Source organism: Schistocerca nitens, chromosome 1 (assembly GCF_023898315.1).
Source record: "Schistocerca nitens isolate TAMUIC-IGC-003100 chromosome 1, iqSchNite1.1, whole genome shotgun sequence".
In the NCBI taxonomy this organism is placed as follows: Eukaryota; Metazoa; Arthropoda; class Insecta; order Orthoptera; family Acrididae; genus Schistocerca; species Schistocerca nitens.
Genome location: NC_064614.1, coordinates 1,006,940,614 through 1,006,962,057, shown reverse-complemented (window position 1 = coordinate 1,006,962,057; position 21,444 = coordinate 1,006,940,614). Strand labels below are relative to the sequence as shown.

Sequence of the window (21,444 nt, the reverse complement as noted above, 5' to 3'; positions counted from 1 at the left end):
TGCATTTGAGTAACCATGACTATACCAATGTATTTGGCGCTTCAGTGTATTTATGAATAGAGAGATAAACTATTCACATGGATGAACAATTTCTTCACTCCTTAAAGGAAATAATAAATATAGTATATTTTTATGTATAACGACCAAGCACGTACAAAAATCTTTATTGTTCTGCTACTGGTTTCGACAGTAAATCCTCGCCTTGCAGACTTCATTCTTTTTAAATAGTGTACCGCACGCTTCTAACGTTACATTATATTACATTTGTATTTAGTGCTGTGACAATAAGTGGGTCTGGAGTATGGCACATCATCTAACCGAGGGCACAATAAACACAATAAATAGAAGTTTATAGTATTTCAGATTACTGATTCAAGATGTCAATAAGTGACACTATACTAAAGATGCACAATCAGCTATCCATGAATTGGAGATTATACATTTTAATTCTTTTTTATTTGACACAAATTATCAGTCATCGTAAAGGAGAATGGTCTAGCAGAGTTATATTCATTTTTAAAACCATTTCTCAGTTTATCTGTGACTGCATTTCACACTATTCCAGTCCATTATCTTAAATGTCATATTGCAAGGCATCTGTAAAATAATGTAATAAGTTAATAAATCTTCAGTCAAATGCGAGTAATCATTACCCACGGGTATAATTTAGGAGCTGTATGTATTTAGCATAAACTACTTGTTTCTTAAGCTGAGAAATGTACTTATACTGTGACGAAATAAATCTCGGGTGAACAGCCTGGTATGAGTGTGCATCACATGTACTTATACTTATTTTTAAAAAATTCGCAAGTACGGTAACGTGTGCAGATTTTTAAAGAATTTTTCAGTTTGCGTGAAAATACAAGCAAATGGAGTTGAGAGCAATTAATATGGAAACCGAATCCTTATGGATTTTTGAGTGGACTGTTGCATTGCAGATATGTATGGTTAATCTGGTGTTTTCGAATATTCTCCGCGATAAGTTGTATCCAGTTATATTCAGGTTGTTTGAGATCTTAAAGTAGCGTTCGTCAGTTAGATTTTTATACAGCGTGTTTGGGGAGGGAAGGTCAATATTTTAAATAGTAATAGTGTAAGTAATTCTGAACAAAAAATGTTATATGAACATAAGTCTGCAAATGCTTCGTTAGGGTGGTATGGGTATTGAAATGGACTTTAATTCTGCAAAATTGATGTGCACAACGTGAACGAAACTGGACCATAACGTGATTGTCTTGCAAATAGTGCACGGGTACATGCCATGTTTACGCTATACAAACTACCACGTATTATGGTCATGTGACGTACGTAGTACAATCAACCGCTGTTTGCGCAGTTGTGCCGTGTAAGCCGTATTGTGTGGTGTACCGGCGACGGAATCGGTTAGCTGTGTAGAGTATGGTGTTAACTGAGTATCGTACAAGCGCTGCTAACAGTGTCACATGTCTACAGTAATGACGGTAGTGCTACCGCTGCAAGAGAAGTATACCACAAGCGCTTTCCGACTCGACGATTACCTGATCGCAGGGTGTTTATCAAAGTGTTTATCACTTTGCGTGCAACAGGTTCTCTTCCAAGTATCCATTTTTCGTCAGAGCGTGTACGTCAACAAACTTTCCAAGAACAGGAAGAAATTATAGCAAGTGTGAGCGAAGACCCAGTAAGAGCATACGAAGAATGTCAATGCGTATGAATGTTCCACAGACACGTGTTTAGGAAACATTACAGGCGGAAAACTTGTATCCATTTCACATACAGCGTGTCCAAAATCTCCTCGTTGCCGTCAATGCCCAACGACTTAAATTCTGTCACTGGGTAATTGAGAATAGTTATTTGCTTCCTTACATACTATTTACTGACGAAGCCCAATTTTCACGACATGGAATAAACAACACACGCAATAATCATCGATGGTCGCGGGAAAATACACACGCTTCAGTGGATAGCAAATTCCAAGTTCGTTTTGCCATAAATGTTTGGTGCGGCATGATAGGTAACCTTTTGACATGTCCATTTAAAACAATCAGCGATTGACGGGAGAGAGGTACCTGCATTTTTTGGAAAATTCATTTGTGGAACTATTGGAAGACGTTCCTTTAGCCATGCGAACTGGAATGTACTTTCAAAGCCGTCCGGTGTGACCGTGCGGCTCTAAGCGCTTCAGTTTGGAACCGCGTGACCGCTACGGTCGCAGGTTCGAATCCTGCCCCGGGCATGGATGTGTGTGATGTCCTTAGGTTAGTTAGGTTTAAGTAGTTCTAAGTTCTAGGGGACTGATGACCTCAGAAGTTGAGTCCCATAGTGCTCAGAGCCATTTGTACTTTCAACATGACGATGCCCCTCCACATGTTACCTTACATGTGAGGGACCATCTCAACCGCACCTACCCTAATCACTGGATTGGCCGTGGCGGTGCTATTAACTGGTTTCCAAGGTCACCTGACTTTACACCTTCAGATTTATGTTAATCCGGTTGAATGAAATCAGAGGTGCAAAAAGTAAAGGTAAATACACGAGATGAACTGCTTCGACGCATCATGGAAGCTGCTGAACTGATTAGGAACCAACCACGGGCAATTGAACTAGCAACACAACATGTTATCGCTAGAGCGCAAAAGTGCATTGCAGTTCATGGTGGGATATTCGAATCTGTTCTGTGAACAGTACAACATCTGCACGATAAGTGTTAAAGCCGTTTGTAAAAGATGTGGCATGTCTTTTTCAATTGAATACATGTAACATGCATGTTGTAATGCGTTATGTACTAAATGGAAAGTCAATAAACATTTTGGCCGGCCTGAGTGGCCGAGCGGTTCTAGACGCTACAGTCGGGAACCGCGCGACCGCTACGGTCGCAGGTTCGAATCCTGCCTCGGGCATGGATGCGTGTGATGTCCTTAGGTTAGTTAGGTTTAAGTAGTTCTAAGTTCTAGGGGACTGATGACCTCAGAAGTTAAGTCCCATAGCGCTCAGAGCCATTTGAACCATTTTGAAATAAACATTATAAAAAACGTGTAACGTAACTGTACTTCTCCGTAACATTGTTTTCAAAAAAATCACGTTACGATACAGTGGTACTGCGTATACGTTCACGTTGTGCACATCAATTTTTGCGGAATTAAAGTTCCTTTCAATACCCATACCTCCCTAACTAAGTATTTGCGGACCTATGTTCATATCAATTTTTTTGTTCAGAATTACTTACACTATCACTGTGTAAAATATTGACCTTTCCTCCTCAAACACCCTGTATACAGCGGAGTAGTTTAACCTTTTCATTCTGAACAATTTATGGAACTTACAATAAGTGTATTCGTTGCCTGAAAGAAACTGATCTGCAGCTGATATGCATGAACTGATATAACTATGCCAAGATAGAAGGAAAAGGTGAGTAATGTCTTGTACGATTATGAGTGATGTAGCTTGTATAGTAGCATTTAGAAACACTGCTAGGAGTGAAGCTGGGGACTCTTGCTGCATATTCATCACTGCTGACAGTAAAAGAATAATTGTAAGTTTATGAGATTAACTCGACGCAGTTAATTCTACTCTGTGTTCACCGTCGTACTCTCATTTGGAATACAGCGTCATTTTTTTTGTACGTCTTTAACTTCCCTCACAGGTTTATTTATGTTCTCACGTTTTACAGATCCATTACTCGAGATCACGGCAAAAGCAAAATGTCGTCCACAATTCCTCGGCCGAACTGCTTCAGCCAGCGACGGCGGCCTACGTCACTCGGCGGCCTTCTCTGTGGCGAGCTGCATGGCCTGATCCAGCAGCGTGCGCTCCTCCAGGTGGTGCTTCCACGAGGAGCCCGTGGCGGGCGCAGAGGCCGGCGGCCGCCCCACGTACTGCAGCTCGTGGTCAGGCAACAGAGAGCAGAGCCGCTCGCGCACGTAGCTCCAGGCGCCCTGCACAAAATTGGAAATCCGCACAGGAGGAAAGAAAGTGAAGTGTGCGGCGCTGCTTTAAGGTCAAGTGGAGCCCATGATCAGCAACATCCAGTCAGTTTTTTTAAATGTATTATGTTATTTACATATACTCCGAGGCTAACGGCACTGCGTGGGCGTGTGTTAACGACCTCAACTACTTGTTTGTTTTGCAAAAGTCTTCTTCTCAAGGAAAAAAAGATCGGAAAGAACTAAAACTTTTTTTTGAAAGTACTACACTACTGGCCATTAAAATTGCTACACCACGAACATCACGTACTACAGCCGCGAAATTTAACCGACAGGAAGAAGATGCTGTGATATGCAAATGATTAGCTTTTCAGAGCATTCACACAAGGTTGTTGCCGGTGGCGACACCTACAACTTGCTGACATGAGGAAAGTTTCCAACCGATTTCTCATATACAAACAGCAGTTGACCGGCTTTGCCTGGTGAAACGTTGTTGTGATGCCTCGTGTAAGGAGGAGAAATGCGTACCATCACGTTTCCGACTTTTATAAAGGTCGGATTGTAGCCTATCGCGATTGCGGTTTATCGTATCGCGACATTGCTGCTCGCGTTGGAAGAGATCCAATGACTGTTAGCAGAATATGGAATCGGTGGGTTCAGGATGGTAATACGGAACGCCGTGCTGGATCCCAACGGCCTCGTAAGGCAGCTTATCCACATGGCTGTAACGGATCGTGCAGCCAGGTCTCGATCCCTGAGTCAACAGATGGGGACGTTTGCAAGACAAGAGGTATGGAAAACCAAAATTGACGATATTACTCACGACATTCTGATGCGTACTGAAGTCCTACTTACAATGTTCTTATCCGAACACTCAGCCGACACTGTGTACACAGCTGAACCAAGCTGCGGCGTATACGTACGCCTGCTAAGGCTGGGGCCTAACTGGGCTACGGCGGCGGCTATGAAATGACGAGGCCGGATTCACAGGCTCAGTTTTCAGGTCGTCCTACCTGACTGTTACTGGGTACGGAAAATGGAAACACGCGTACTGTCACACACAGAAGCTGTTGCACCTGTAACGAATCGATAAAATGGTTTCAAACTCATAGGGTAGGTGTCACATCAGAAGATATTCGAATGATTCCTGATTCCATCACAATGTTTGGCCTCAAATTACAAGTTAAAGAAGGATGTACTCTTCACTCACATCCACATCTACACCAAACGCTGAAAAGCGGTATGAACTGAACGGCAGGGGTTACTTTCCAATGTGCCAGTACCACATATTAGGGTTCCCACCGCGTATGGAGTGCGGGAAGAATGACTGATTGGACACCTCTGTGCTGCCATAAAATGTCTAATCGAGTCTTTGCGGTTCGTACGGGAGCCATACTAAGGGGGCTATAGTATCTTCCTAGATTCCTCACATAATACTGCTCCTTGACACTTTGTAAGTGGACTTCCCCGAAATAGACTACTGACCAATAAAATTGCTACACCACGAACATGACGCGAAATTTAAGCGACAGGAAGAAGATGCTGTGATATGCAAATGATTAACTTTTCAGAGCATTAACACAAGGTTGGCGCCGGTGGCGAGACCTACAACGTGCTGACCTGAGGAAAGTTTCCAACCGATTTCTCATACACAAACAGCAGTTGACCAGCGTTGCCTGCTGAAACGTTGTTGTGATGCCTCGTGTAAGGAGGAGAAATGCGTACCATCACGTTTCCGACTTTGATAAAAGCCGGATTGTAGCCTATCGCGATTGCGGTTTAACGTATCGCGACAGTGTTGGTTCAAATGGCTCTGAGCACTATGGGACTTAACTTCTGAGGTCATCAGTCCCCTAGAACTACTTAAACTTAACTAACGTAACGACATCACACACATCCATGCCCCAGGTAGGATTCAAACTTGCGACCGTAACGTTCGCGCGGTTCCAGATTGTAGCGCCTGGAACCGCTCGTCCACTCCGGCCGGCGCGACATTGTTACTCGCGTTGGTCGAGATCCAAAGACTGTTAGCAGAATATGGAATCGGTGTGTTCAGGAGGGTAATACGGAACGCCGTGCTGGATCCCAACTGCCTCGTATCACTATCAGTAGAAATGACAGGCATCTTATCCGCATGGCTGTAATGGATCGTGCAGCCACGTCTCGATCCCTGAGGCAACAGACGGGGACGTTTGCAAGACAACAACCATCTGCAAAAACAGTTCGACGACGTATGCAGCAGCATGGACTGTCAGCTCGGAGACCACGACTGCGGTTACCCTTGACGCTGCATCACAGGCAGGAGCGCCTGCGATGTTGTACTCAACGACGAACCTGGGTGCACGAATGGCAAAACGTCACTTTTTCGGATGAATCCAAGTTCTGTTTACAGCATCATGATGGTCGCACCCGTGTTTGGCGACATCGCGGTGAACGCACATTGAAAGCGTGTATTCGTCATCGCCATACTGGCGTATCACCCGGCGTGATGGTGTGGGGTGCCATTGGTTACACGTCTCGGTCACCTCTTGTTCGCATTGACCGCACTTTGAACAGTGGACGTTACATTTCAGATGTGTTACGACCCGTGGCTCTACCCTTCATCGATTCCTGCGAAACCCTACAATTCAGCAGGATAATGCACGACCGCATGTTGCAGGTCCTGTTCGGGCCTTTCTGGATACAGGAAATGTTCGACTGCTGCCCTGGCCAGCACATTCTCCATATCTCTCACCAACTGAAAACGTCCGATCAATGGCGGCCGAACAACTGGCTCGTCACAATACGCCAGTCACTACTCTTGATGAACTGTGGTATCGTGTTGAAGGTGCATGGGCAGCTGTACATGTACACGCCATCCAAGCTCTGTTTGACTCAATGTCCAGGCGTATCAAGGCCGTTATTACGGCCAGAGGTGGTTGTTCTTGTTACTGATTTCTCAGGATTTATGCACCCAAATTGCGTGAAAATGTAATCACATGTCAGTTCTAGTATAATATATTTGTCCAATGAATACCCGTTTATCATCTGCATTTCTTGGGAGTCTCCAGGACTACAACATGGGAACATCAGGTAACAAAAGAAACCATCAATTCCGCAAAAATTACTACTGCGTGTTAAATTCACTCATTAGCTAATCTAGACAGACTGTCTACATGAAATTCCTTAACTGGAAGCTTTATCTTTTCGCAGACGTATTTGTCGGGTGAACTGATGGGTCTATGACGTCAAGATATACAGGAAGATGGCAGAGCTAGCCGGTCCCTTCCTTTTTGCGACCCAAGCCTTTGCCACTTCAGTTGTCTTTCACTTTCGAGAGAACATAACAATCGTGACAAGAACAGTATATTCATCTTTAGTTCGTTTATGACAGATAATTTATTCGATCGGGTGTTACTCCCATGAAATAAGTGGAAATAAACTGCCATGTATCAAACATACGTTAATCTCTAAGTAGTCTAGAAACTCGCTTGTAGCAGCTTTATTGGCCTTTTGGTCAGAAAGTCAATTTTCCGGTAGCCACACATATGTTAGTAGGTCCTGGATTTGTGATAATTGGATATTCGGAGGACATGATGCCATTAGGAAGACAGCAACATAAGACAGTATCTGATTTGTCACATCTATTGCCAATATGTAATTAAAACGTACGAAGTTTGTATACTAAACTGAATTTACTTATAAAAGCTTTTCTTACTAAATGCACATTAGGACATCTTCGTCGCCTGGGGAAATTGTCTTGATATATTTGATCTTAGTTGGTATTCGCGGCGCGAATCCCATCTGATATGCAGTCACGTGAGTGACTAGCATGAACCGTAGGCACGTATTTATGGGGTAAGCTGCCAGTACAGGAACTCTCGTAAATGGCACAAGAAATCGTCCGATGAGCCATTGTCGTACTAGTCAACAAAGACCTAGCCAGGTAAAAGGAACAATAAATACAGAAAGTGTAAACTGAACTTAATGAAAACTATTCTAGCCATTAAATCAATAAGCAGTGTGTACCAGAAAATGCTACTCCCAGTTATGTTAAAGTTTTAATCAAAGACCAAAGTAAATTAGCACCAGCAGCCAAAAGCAAGTGTGATATAATATGGGTCAAAATGAAATAGATCTAATTATGAACAAAAAGACTTACTGAACAAACAACAAGACGCACTTAGAGAAGCAAGTATATCATGCTACCCCATCTGTAAAATTAATAGAAGTAGTTCAACAATATGTAGATGAAGAATTGCTAAAAATCCCATCCAAACATAGGAAAAAGCTCTCTGTCCTCATATCTAAACGATCCACCACTCATAGTCTGACTCACAAGTTGAACAACATAAATTCTCTGACGGGGTAGAGAACACAACAAGCATTATATTCAACAACACAGAACTAAATTTGCTAAGTAAAAGTCTTACACACAATATTGCCACCAAAACTGATGAAAAAACTATTACAGATCTATTACTATCACTAAAGTAGCCTGTGTATCACCAAAGTTAGGACAAAATGAACAAAACGCTCTAGCCCATGAATCAAATAAAATGATAAAGAAAGACGGAAAAACCAAAAAACTACACAGAAACACCCATGAGTAAGCTACAACACTGAAGCAAATCAATTAAAAGCTGATCCCATCCCACAAATACCAATTTAAAAGAAACGCCTGTTAAAGAACTGCAACTTCCTCCTAACATCCACTGAAGCCAAACACTGCATAGTAATAAACTCTACGGCTGTAAAGCTCTGATCACAGCCCAAAACTCGTAAACAGAGCCACCCAAAACACCCAATAATTGATTCAAAACAGACCTTTGTATAAATTAACTAAGAACCTTAACGAAATTCTCAGTAAATCCAACACTTTTACAGCCAAATGCTCCGTAAGGAAAAGCTATGAACTGACCCACAGTATCAGAGATATCACCATACCCAGTACAGTAAAGTTTACATCCCTTGACACACTTAACCTCTACACCAACATAACCAAATTGAAATAGTCTGAATAATAAAAGGTGACTTATTGCATCACAAAAAGTTAAGCAGTGTAGAAACCAATGAACTAATGGATTTGCTTGAATTGGTGCTATCTCACAATTACTTTTATTTTAATAACACAATCTATATTCAGAGTGGTTTAGTAATGGGAAGTAGCTTAGCTGACCTACTACGTGATATCTATGTTAATGCTCTAGAAACCAATTCTTTAAAGCAAACAAAATAGAAAATGACACAATCATTTATTATAAATGTTATGTTGACGTCCTTTGATACTAGACAATGGGACAACGACTGAAACAGGAAGCTTAGCTGACAATAATATACACCCCAAAGCACATTTTACAGTTGAGCATCAAACACAACATGGAATTAATTTTTGGCTTAAGCATAGCCTATCACAACAACAAACATAAATTCCATATTTATAGGAAACCCACCACATGTCATTATAAATGTTACATCATGCACCCAGATCAACACAAATTGGCATTTTTTAAATCAGCAATCAACTGTATAAACAAAATTCAAGATGAACTTGATCTAAAAACGAAAGAACTAAAACTTTTAGAAATAGTAGCCTACAACAATCGTTATCACCCACCTGTAATTGGCAAATTTGGTGAAAAAATAAGAACCAATCAAACAGCATCAACAACACAGTCCTCAACAGCATAAGAAACAAAATGTATCTCCATGCCTTTCCTTAGTAAACTGGAAAACGAAAACTAGTTTAAAAATAAAAAGTCAAATAAGTACCCACACAAGCCACAAACTACAAACAAAATAGATCGCAACAGTAAAGAGTCAACCCTCATTTTTACAAATCTGATATGTTTTAATTAACCTGTGACAGCTGCCTAACATACTACATAGGTCAAACAGGGAGAAACTTTGCAATGTGGTACAAAGAGCAAACAGCGAACTCCGTTTAAAATATTGAAATAAATCAAAGTTTGGAGCCCATCTAGCACAAAACAGTCATTCAATCACAGACATCAAAACAAACCTACATATTCCACATAGTGTAGACAAAGTAATGAAGACCGATCTCCTGAAACAATTAGATATTTTAATAACAGTAAATCACTCACACCATTTTAATCGAGCAAACTGACTTAGGAAACGACACATATTTTCATAATTTCAAAGAATCTTTAAACATGAAAAACTAAACAATCCAGGGGAAAAAGACCTCTCTCTCTCTCTCACACACACACCTTTCCACATTGGTACACTTAGTCATCACTCTCTCTCCTCTTCTAAGGCACAAAACACAAACATATACAAAAACCTCACGCAGAGCTCTGGTGTTTATTTCATGAGTAATGATCAATGTTCATTGAACACTGTGAAGTGGATACACAGTGGAACAACGACAGACCAGGCAGGCTTTGTGCACTGACAGACAGGGACCGCTGAGCACTGCGCAGGAACGTTTCAAAAATTCTCATGAAATCGGCGAAAGGAATCACCGGTGAGTTCAAATGGTTCAAATGGCTCTCAGCACTATGGGACTTAACATCTGTGGTCATCAGTCCCCTAGAACGTAGAACTACTTAAAACTAACTAAGCTAAGGACATCACACACATCCATGTCCGAGGCAGGATTCGAACTTGCGACCGTAGCGGTCACGCGGTTCCAGACTGAAGCGCCTAGAACCGCACGGCCACATCAGCCGGCTACCGGTGAGTTTCCAAGTGCTAACAGACTCCAGCTAGCCAACGAGTGTGCGTTGTTGTTGTTGTGGTCTTCAGTCCTGAGACTGGTTTGATGCAGCTGTCCATGCTACTCTATCCTGTGCAAGCTTCTTCATCTCCCAGTACCTACTGCAACCTACATCCTTCTGAATCTGCTTAGTGTATTCATCTCTTGGTCTCCCTCTACGATTTTTACCCTCCACGCTGCCCTCCTATACTAAATTGGTGATCCCTTGATGCCTCAGAACATGTCCTACCAACCGATCCCTTCTTCTGGTCAAGTTGTGCCACAAACTACTCTTCTCCCCACTTCTATTCAATACCTTCTCATTAGTTATGTGATCTACCCACCTAATCTTCAGCATTCTTCTGTAGCACCACATTTCGAAAGCTTCTATTCTCTTCTTGTCCAAACTATTTATCGTCCATGTTTCACTTCCATACATGGCTACACTCCATACAAATACTTTCAGAAATGACTTCCTAACACTTGAATCTATACTCGATGTTAACAAATTTCTCTTCTTCAGAAACGCTTTCCTTGCCATATCCAGTCTACATTTTATATCCTCTCTACTTCGACCATCATCAGTTATTTTACTCCCTAAATAGCAAAACTCCTTTACTACTTTAAGTGTCTCATTTCCTAATCTAATTCCCTCAGCATCACCCGACTTAATCCGACTACATTCCATTATCCTCGTTTTGCTTTTGTTGATGTTCATCTTGTATCCTCCCTTCAAGACACTATCCATTCCGTTCAACTGCTCTTCCAAGTCTTTTGCTGTCTCTGACAGAATTACAATGTCATCAGCGAACCTTAAAGTTTTTATTTCTTCTCCATGGATTTTAATACCTACTCCGAATTTTTCTTTTGTTTCCTTTACTGCTTGCTCAATATACAGATTGAATAACATCGGGGAGAGGCTACAACCCTGTCTTACTCCCTTCCCAACCACTGCTTCCCTTTCATGTCCATCGACTCTTATAACTGCCATCTGGTCTCTGTACAAATTGTACATAGCCTTTCGCTCCTTGTATTTTACCCTTGCCACCTTTAGAATTTGAAAGAGAGTATTCCAGTCAACATTGTCAAAAGCTTTCTCTAAGTCTACAAATGCTAGAAACGTAGGCTTGCCTTTCCTTAATCTTTCTTCTAAGATAAGTCGTAAGGTCAGTATTGCCTCATGTTTTCCAGTATTTCTACGGAATCCAAACTGATCTTCCCCGAGGTCGGCTTCTACTAGTTTTTCCGTTCGTCTGTAAAGAATTCGTGTTAGTATTTTGCAACTGTGGCTTATTAAACTGATTGTTCGGTAATTCTCAAATCTGTCAACACCTGCTTTCTTTGGGATTGGAATTATTATATTCTTCTTGAAGTCTGAGGGTATTTCGCCTGTCTCATACATTTTTCTCACCAGATGGTAGAGTTTTATCAGGACTGCCACTCCCAAGGCTGTCAGTAGTTCTAATGGAATGTTGTCTACTCCCGGGGCCTTGTTTCGACTCAGGTCTTTCAGTGCTCTGTCAAACTCTTCACGCGGTATCGTATCTCCCATTTCATCTTCAACTACATCCTCTTCCAATTCCATAATATTGTCCTCAAGTACATCGCCCTTGTATAGACCCTCTATATACTCCTTCCACCTTTCTGCTTTCCCTTCTTTGCTTAGAACTGGGTTTCCGTCTGAGCTCTTGATGTTCATACAAGTGGTTCTCTTATCTCCAAAGGTCTCTTTAATTTTCCTGTAAGCAGTATCTATCTTACCCCTCGTGAGATAAGCCTCTACATCCTTGCATTTGTCCTCTAGCCATCCCTGCTTAGCCATTTTGCACTTCCTGTCGATCTCATTTTTGAGACGTTTGTATTCCTTTTTGCCTGCTTCATTTACTGCATTTTTATAGTTTCTCCTTTCATCAATTAAATATTTCTTCTGTTACCCAAGGATTTCTACTAGCCTTCGTCTTTTTACCTACTTCATCCTCTGCTGCCTTCACTACTTCATCCCTCGAAGCTGCCCATTCTCCTTCTACGAGTGTGCGTATGTAGCTAAAAAAAATGGGAGCAATGATGGAGCAGCTTCTTGTAAGTCACACATTTAAGCAATCAACGCTAAGCGACTCTAAAGGTGTGCAAAGAACGGCGCCAATGGACATTGAATGGATGGAAACGAGTAGTTCGGTGTGCTGGATCACTCTGTACAACGAAAGTGTTTGGGTTTGGTAAATACCTGTAGGACGTTAGCTACGTTCATGTATAGTGCCAACAGTGAAGTACAGAGGCGTGGCATTACAGAAAGGAGATGTTTTTGATGGTTAGGGTTTAATTCCCTTACTACTCTTAAGAAAATGTCAAATACGGAAGAATGTGATCACATTTTACAGCGTTGTGTACTGCGTACAGTAGAGGAACAGTTCTAAGACGATGGTTGATTGTATCAATGTGAGAATGTGGCCTGTCATATAGCAGCACTTGTGAGATAATGATTTGTGGAGAACTACTTTCCTCAAATGTACTGGCCTGCCTAGTCTCCCGACCCGAACCCAATGGAACGCCATTGGTGTGAACTGGAACGTCGACTTCGCTCTAGACACCAGTGTCCAACATCATTTGTCTGGTGCAGTCTCTTGAGCAAGAGTTCATTGTCATTCGCACACCGTCCTTCAGTATTGACTGTCTCCCAGCTGAGTACAAGCCGTCATATGCCTTAATGGGTGTCCGGATACCTCCGATCAGATTGTGTGCGAATGAGTTTAGCCACCGCCAGAACAGTAATATTAATCTTTCTCAGCTGTTACACAGCGCCATTTTTCAGAATTTCTTCAGCTCAAATGTTAGTTCTCTGATCTCGATCCTTAACCAAGAACACGCAACTTGAATGCCTATAACAATGTTTGAAGATTGACAAGTCTAAAAGCCGACAAGTTGATACGTCACTTCGTTAGGAGGGGAAGGCCCGTACAGTGCGGAGCTGCCGTTTGCGGGCAGGTATTTGCAGGCCTACCTGATTCTTGTGCTCCTGCTGCACCCAGTAGAGGGTCGCGTTGGGGAACCTTTGCACCTCGGCCAGCACGCGGTCGTACGGGAAGGGGCACAGCTGCTCGATGCGCGCGAGGGCGATGGCGTCAGTCAGTCCTTGAAACTTGCGCTCTTCACTGTGAATAACAAGAAAGACATGGATGCAGTGAGTTCGACCGCTGTTAAGAGTCTTCAGATGAAATAAAACTGCCATATTTGCTGGAGAGTCATTTCTTGTAATGTGCATTCGAGGATCGTTTTCATCTCCCACAGGCACTGTAATAATCATGCAGTCACTCTACGAGGGATTCTCATAAAGTGTCAGTTATCACCTCGAAAAAATGTCCGCAGCTCCTCGTTTAGTGGCTAGCATTGCTGCCTCTGGATTACGGGGTCCCAGGTTCGATTCCCGGCTGGGTTGGGGATTTTCTCTGCCCGGGGACTGCGTGTTTGTGTTGTTCTCATCATTTCACCATCATCATTATCATCATTCGTGACAGTGGCTACATTGTATTATGAAAACATTGGATTGTGTAAAAATTGGGACTCTGTACAGGCGCTGATGATGGCGCAAATGGGCGCCCAATAAACCAAACATAATCATCATCACTTCGAAAAACTAAAGTCATTTACTCAATTTTTTGTTTGTTTGCGGGTACGTGTCGGCAACTCTGAAAACACTGAAATCCCCGAGCCACAATACTTTAGTATGCCGCTATAAAAGCCCAGCCCGTTCATGAAGTGGACTCTCGTGTGATAATTTGGTTTTTTGCATTTGAAGGAAAACAATCTTGCAGCAACATATGCTGCGTTGGCGCTAGAGTAAGCCCATGCAATATTATCTCTCCCCACACCGTAATATTTGGACCACCAAAACGATCATGTGCGACAATTCTGGAAGTATCCTCGTACTGCGAGAGCAGTTCTTCCAATAGCGTGAGCTTCGCCATTCAGAAGGATCACGTCGGTGTATTCTGCAAACGTGTACTCAACCATGTTGCTCTAAGATTCACAGACGCTTGAATGAGGCTCGAACTAGGGCAGAGAGGTACGACAGGCTTCAAATGGCATCAGCCGATCCGACGTAATCAGCCCCCATCCCCCCCCCCCCCCCACTATAACTACCCTGTTGCATACCTATCTAGCTAATACGTTATCAAATGGTTGTGGCACGGAAACGGTACGTTTCCGGACATGGGTTCCTGTTCAGAATATTATGTACTCACTTCCCTCTACATGCCCTAGAAATTTTTAACGGGGATGTCCGACCACCCTGTATAAACACGTACTCACTCAAATTATTTCGTCAAATTCGATAAGTGAACTGGATAGTATGCTGGGAAGCTATAGTCTGTCTGTAAACTGAAAAGCAAGCAGACCTTGTGGTCGCATTCTCCGAAGAACACTAAACCTGCCGTACAGAATGACTAAGAATCAGTTTCGCCTCCAGCAATACAGAACAGGGGGCGGAGACTTCTGTAGAATTCGTCCATATGCTTTCTTTCATTAGCACTATTAGTAACTCATATCTGTAAATGTAGTTTTAACGAACTTTGTGGGAAATAAACACCCCTCTGGACGTGTCTGCGCACTGTGTTGCCAGTGAATCACAAGGTGAGCTGTGGAAGGGCAGGTATAACTTTATGGGACGTAGAGAGGTTGAGGCAGTGGAGACTCGCCTGCTCGCTCTTCAGTTCGTAGACCTACAAAGGAGGCAAGTGCGTGACTGCACTCGGCGACCATCCGTCCCCACGTGTCAACGCCACACTGCCCTTCCCCTTCATTCTGTCACATTCCATGAACACAGTTCATCCCTTAATACAGTTCTGCTTCACTTAGATGTTGTCCGCACATCTAATATTTATTCTTAACCCACTTCATTTCATAATAAACAATTTTATAACCATCAAAACACCGTTTTTAATAATCTGGGTTTTTTCCATCCCCTGCAACGCGGATACGATTAGTTGTAGAGAAAAAATTATTAGGACTTTGTACAGAGAATTTAGTGTCGTTTAATTTTGTACTGGGAAACATTTTCGTTACAAGCCGAGGTTCTCGAGGCACGGAGAAAAGTCATAAGAAAGTGCCTTTCAAACACACACCCACGTACACTCCCCATCACGCAGAATTTTTAGTAGGTCATTAATGCACTCCCCCTACCACTGTACAAAAATTTGAGACTACACGAATCTTTTCCCTGTTCGACCTCGTTGACTGGGCTATTAGTAGCACTGCTACTGAATCTCTCGTAACTCTCATGTATCAATAGTCTCAGATGTGCAAATGATTTAGATAACCGCGGATTCTGCACCTTTTATACTGCAGTGTATTTTACAATTTTTAAATTGATCTATAACTAATGTTCTTTTGAAATTGTATCGTTGCGTAAGTACGAGGAGTGATAAACGAACTATATTATTACCATAGGTCGTAATAAACTCTTCCCATGCAGAACAGCAGCTTGGTGAACAGTGCTGCTTGTTCCTTGCTGCAGTCTCGTTCAGGTAGAAGCCGCTGAAACTGCGTATCTGCAAAGACGCAAACAGTACACAGATTATAAATGAAAAAGTTAAAACTCCCACATAAAAAACGAAGACAGAAGACACCATATGGACATGATTATAATCGGTAGTAAAATGACTTCAGGAAGATAAGCAACGTTTTCGGAAATTAAGGACAAAAACATACTTTGGTCAAATCCGCACAGCAATAAGGTTTCCCTGCCGTATTCTATCGTTCTCGGAAACAGATTAAATTTAAACTGAAAACAAAAAAGTAAAATATGACAATATTCTGCTTCCGATTTGAAATAACCAGGATTTGTCACAAGATGAGATGTTTTCCTACGTTGTGGCGGTATCTTCGCCTCTGTGCCTGGATCAGTGTCCATCCCAGTTTCCTGTTTTGGATACTGTTTTTCACGCAGGTTTAAAAGTATATTCAGGAATTTTGACTTAGTTTTCACACGGAAAACAACCAGTCATTAAAAGTAAGTCAATTGTATTGCCAAAAACTTTTCCATTTTCTATTCTGAGACTGCCGCTCACTTGTACTACGTTTGTCCACAATTTGCTTTCAAGACGAAGTATAGCCTAGTTTCCTTATTAAGAACGACACAGCAGAAATGCTGATCAAATCCGTTACACATTGCACGACGTCTATGAATAAAGATGGCTATAGGTGTGAATACTACCGAATTATTAGTTTAATAAGTCAGGACTGCAAAATACTAATACGATTCATTTGCAGAAGAATGGAAAGACTGATAGAAGGTGAGGTCGGGGAAGATTAGTTTCGGCTGCGGGTAAATGCAAGAATTTTCGTGGCAATACTGATCCTGAGAGTTACCTTAGACGACAGACTGAAGAAAGGCAAACCGACATTTACAGCACTTGGAGATTTATAGAAAGCTTTTCATTTGGAGTTTGTACGGAAACCACGCCTTTGATATTAAAGTCGAAGGAATTGAAAGGAGGCAGTAGTTACGAAGAGCGTGCGAATGTACGAGGGCAGTTCAATAAGTAATGCAACACATTTTTTTTCTCAGCCAATTTTGGTTGAAAAAACCGGAAATTTCTTGTGGAATATTTTCAAACATTCCCGCTTCGTCTCGTATAGTTTCATTGACTTCCGACAGGTGGCAGCGCTGTACGGAGCTGTTAAAATGGCGTCTGTAACGGATGTGCGTTGCAAACAACGGGCAGTGATCGAGTTTCTTTTGGCGGAAAACCAGGGCATCTCAGATATTCATAGGCGCTTGCAGAATGTCTACGGTGATCTGGCAGTGGACAAAAGCACGGTGAGTCGTTGGGCAAAGCGTGTGTCATCATCGCCGCAAGGTCAAGCAAGACTGTCTGATCTCCCGCGTGCGGGCCGGCCGTGCACAGCTGTGACTCCTGCAATGGCGGAGCGTGCGAACACACTCGTTCGAGATGATCGACGGATCACCATCAAACAACTCAGTGCTCAACTTGACATCTCTGTTGGTAGTGCTGTCACAATTGTTCACCAGTTGGGATATTCAAAGGTTTGTTCCCGCTGGGTCCCTCGTTGTCTAACCGAACACCATAAAGAGCAAAGGAGAACCATCTGTGCGGAATTGCTTGCTCGTCATGTGGCTGAGGGTGACAATTTCTTGTCAAAGATTGTTACAGGCGATGAAACATGGGTTCATCACTTCGAACCTGAAACAAAACGGCAATCAATGGAGTGGCGCCACACCCACTCCCCTACCAAGAAAAAGTTTAAAGCCATACCCTCAGCTGGTAAAGTCATGGTTACAGTCTTCTGGGACGCTGAAGGGGTTATTCTGTTCGTTGTCCTTCCACATGGTCAAACGATCAACTCTGAAGTGTATTGTGCTACTCTTCAGAAATTGAAGAAACGACTTCAGCGTGTTCGTAGGCACAAAAATCAGAACGAACTTCTCCTTCTTCATGACAACGCAAGACCTCACACAAGTCTTCGCACCCGAGAGGAGCTCACAAAACTTCAGTGGACTGTTCTTCCTCATGCACCCTACAGCCCCGATCTCGCACCGTCGGATTTCCATATGTTTGGCCTAATGAAGGACGCAATCCGTGGGACGCACTACGCGGATGATGAAGAAGTTATTGATGCAGTACGACGTTGGCTCCGACATCGACCAGTGGAATGGTACCGTGCAGGCATACAGGCCCTCATTTCAAGGTGGCGTAAGGCCGTAGCATTGAATGGAGATTACGTTGAAAAATAGTGTTGTGTAGCTAAAAGATTGGGGAATAACCTGGTGTATTTCAATGCTGAATAAAACAACCCCTGTTTCAGAAAAAAAAATGTGTTGCATTACTTATTGAACTGCCCTCGTATATTGTGAAATTCTTTTTACAAGGAGCAAAAGGTTATACGCTATGCAACTTGTACGGAAACCAGACGGCAATTATAAGATCGAACGGAATGAAAGGGAAGCAGTGGCTGAGAAGAGAGTGAGACAGGGGTGTAGACCATCCGCCATGTTGTTCAGTCTGCACACTGAGCATGTAGTAAAGGAAACCAAACAGAAATTTAGAAACGGGAGTTCACGGAGAAGAAATAAGAACTCTTACGGTTTTCTCATACACTGTTATTCTGTCAGAAACAACAGAAGACGTGCAAGATCAGTGCAGTGAAACAGATAGTCCCTTAAAAAGAGATTTTAAGATGAAAATCGACAACAGTATAACAGGGCAATGGAATACGGTCGAGCCGGCCGCGGTGGTCTAGCGGTTCTCGGCGCTCAGTCAGGAACCGCGCGACTGCTGCGGTCGCAGGTTCGAATCCTGCCTCGGGCATGGATGTGTGTGATGTCCTTAGGTTAGTTAGGTTTAAGTAGTTCCAAGTTCTAGGGGACTTATGACCACAGATGTTGAGTCCCATAGTGCTCAGAGCCATTTGAACCATTTGAATACGGTCGAATTAAGTTACGTGATGCTGAGGAAATTCGATTAAGAAATGAGACAAGGTGGGCAGCCCATGAAACTTTCCCAGGGTATATATGATATACGCAAATGCGTACCTAGCAACGGGCAGGGAAGTCAGCTGCCTCCCGTCTCCGACGAAAACAAAAGAATAAACGTTTCCTTGATCATCATCAATGGTTTTTTTTTTTTTTTTTTTTTTTTTAACAGGGGGAAATGCCACAGCCACTTTGGGATTGCCCCCGCTACCCTGGAAGGTGGTTCCGGGTGCTCTGTTGGCGCCACGATGGCGGAAACAGCAGGACAGGAAGTTTTGGGCCCGCCCTGACGCTGTCCATTGCTATCACGCCGACTCGTGCAGAGTGTGGGCGCCGAAGCGGAAACACGGCACGACCCATCATGGACACCGCGAAGGCCGGTTTTACGAAGCTCTTACAGTGGGGCAACCAAGGCAGCCTACAAAACTTTTCCATTTATACTCAACAGGCGCAGCGCCAGCTACAGGAGAGCACTTCCCTCCCCCCCCCCCCCCTCTCCCTCCCTCCCTCCCTCAGCCCAGTTCCTAGACAATTCGTAACCTTCCTCACTACACATACAAATGCATAATTTCAGTACCAATTTGAAGGGAGTGAGAACATATCATGGATATTGGCAATCAGAGTAGTAGCAAGTGCACCAAACATCATCTGTCGTGAAATCTCAAAACTATTTCGCCTCAAACAGTTGTTCTCCTTGCAACTGGAAATTCATTTACCTCAGTACCACACCTACGCTTACTATCGAAACTACGATCGTATCGGGTATCAGGCGAAGTTTGTCACTGGATGAGGATTTCTTGGTGGGGGAGCACACGAGTACTATCCTAGATGAAGGATCGTCGGAAGATGTAGAAGTAACTTCGTATATAACCCGTGGAAGAGTGTTTAGATCTTTGCTGTTCATGTTATTAATGACATCGCAGACAATAACCTTAGACATGCATGCACATCCGAAGGAACAGACACTGCTGACGATTGATAGCCGCATTAAATCAGCAAATGTATTCACAAATTGCGAATACAGGACCATCTCAGTTATACGATTTACTGGAAAGAAATAAAAATTTGTGTCGAACCGGAACTCAGATTTCCCGATTTATGCGAGCGGTCGAATTAACAACTTCGGCTACCTGAGCTCGCTTCCTGGGCCGACACAAACCTCCATACGTCACCATGTGTCCACATCCTCCACTCGCACAATCGCTGAGATTGATGGGAAAACACTTGCTTATTATTATCATGGCCTTTACCAAGGCATGTAAAAAATATTTACAGTGTCTTTGTTTAAAGGTCTTTCAGACATGCTTGCTTGTTCGAAGGAACACTGCACCGAACTTTACAAAAAAAAAAAAATGTTCAAATGTGTGTGAAATCTTATGGGACTTAACTGCTAAGGTCATCAGTCTCTAACCTTACACACTACTTACACTAAATTATCCTAAGGACAAATACACACACCCATGCCCGAGAGAGGACTCGAACCTCCGCCGGGACCAGCCGCACAGTCCATGACTGCAGCGCCTTAGACGGCTCGGCTGATCCCGCGCGGCGAACTTTACACACACTGTCAAGTACAGACACTGCACTAATGTGTTTCATGCAAAAGCCAAGCCAACTTGACGATAAAATTTAATAAGTCCTCCCTACGCAGGAATCGCATCATTGTGCGAGCACTAAGCGAAGCACTACGAGTGCGTTATGTTTTAGAACACTTTCTCACACTTGCACACAGAATTTATTCTATATGTAAGTAGGCTATTTAGGTTTTCTTATTGGTAACGCCACGTAGCGCTCTGTATAAAAATCACTGGCTGTGCTGTGTGCAGTCTGTGGCTGGTCTGCATTGTTGTTGGCCATTGTAGTGTTGGGCAGTTGGCTCTTAACAGCGCGTAGCGTTGCGCAGTTGGAGGTGAGCCGCCAGCAGTGGTGGATGTGGGGAAGTGAGATGGCGGATTTTTGAGAATGGATAATCTGGAGGTGTGTCCATCAAAAACAGTACATTTGTAAGAATGGATGTCATGAACTGCTATATATATTATGACTATTAAGGTAAATACATTGTTTGTTCTCTATTAAAATCTTTCAGTTGCTAACTGTGCCTATCAGTAGTTAGTGCCTTCCGTAGTTTGAATCTTTTATTTAGCTGGCAGTAGTGGCGCTCGCTGTATTGCAGTAGTTCGAGTAACGAAGGTTTTTGTGAGGTAAGTGATTTGTGAAAGGTATAGGTTAATGTTAGTCAGGGCCATTCTTTTGTAGGGATTACTGAAAGTCAGATAGCGTTGCGCTAAAAATATTGTGTGTCAGTTTAAGCACAGTCATGTGTAATTGTTCAAATGGGACGTTTCAGTCTCTCC

General features: G+C 42.9%; 1 protein-coding gene across 1 annotated transcript in view; it reads right to left on the bottom strand.

The window, feature by feature from the left end:
- Positions 1-3,698: 3,698 nt before the first annotated feature.
- Positions 3,699-21,444, bottom strand: part of LOC126219945 (2-oxoglutarate dehydrogenase-like, mitochondrial) — a 214,478-nt gene continuing 196,732 nt past the window's right edge. Inside the window, exons 15-17 of the mRNA XM_049942150.1 lie at positions 16,040-16,145; positions 13,601-13,751; positions 3,699-3,914 (exon numbers count right to left, since the gene is read on the bottom strand). Coding sequence (XP_049798107.1) covers positions 3,735-3,914; positions 13,601-13,751; positions 16,040-16,145 — 437 coding nt within the window. The 3' untranslated portion in view covers positions 3,699-3,734. The remainder of the gene's footprint in view (positions 3,915-13,600; positions 13,752-16,039; positions 16,146-21,444) is intronic.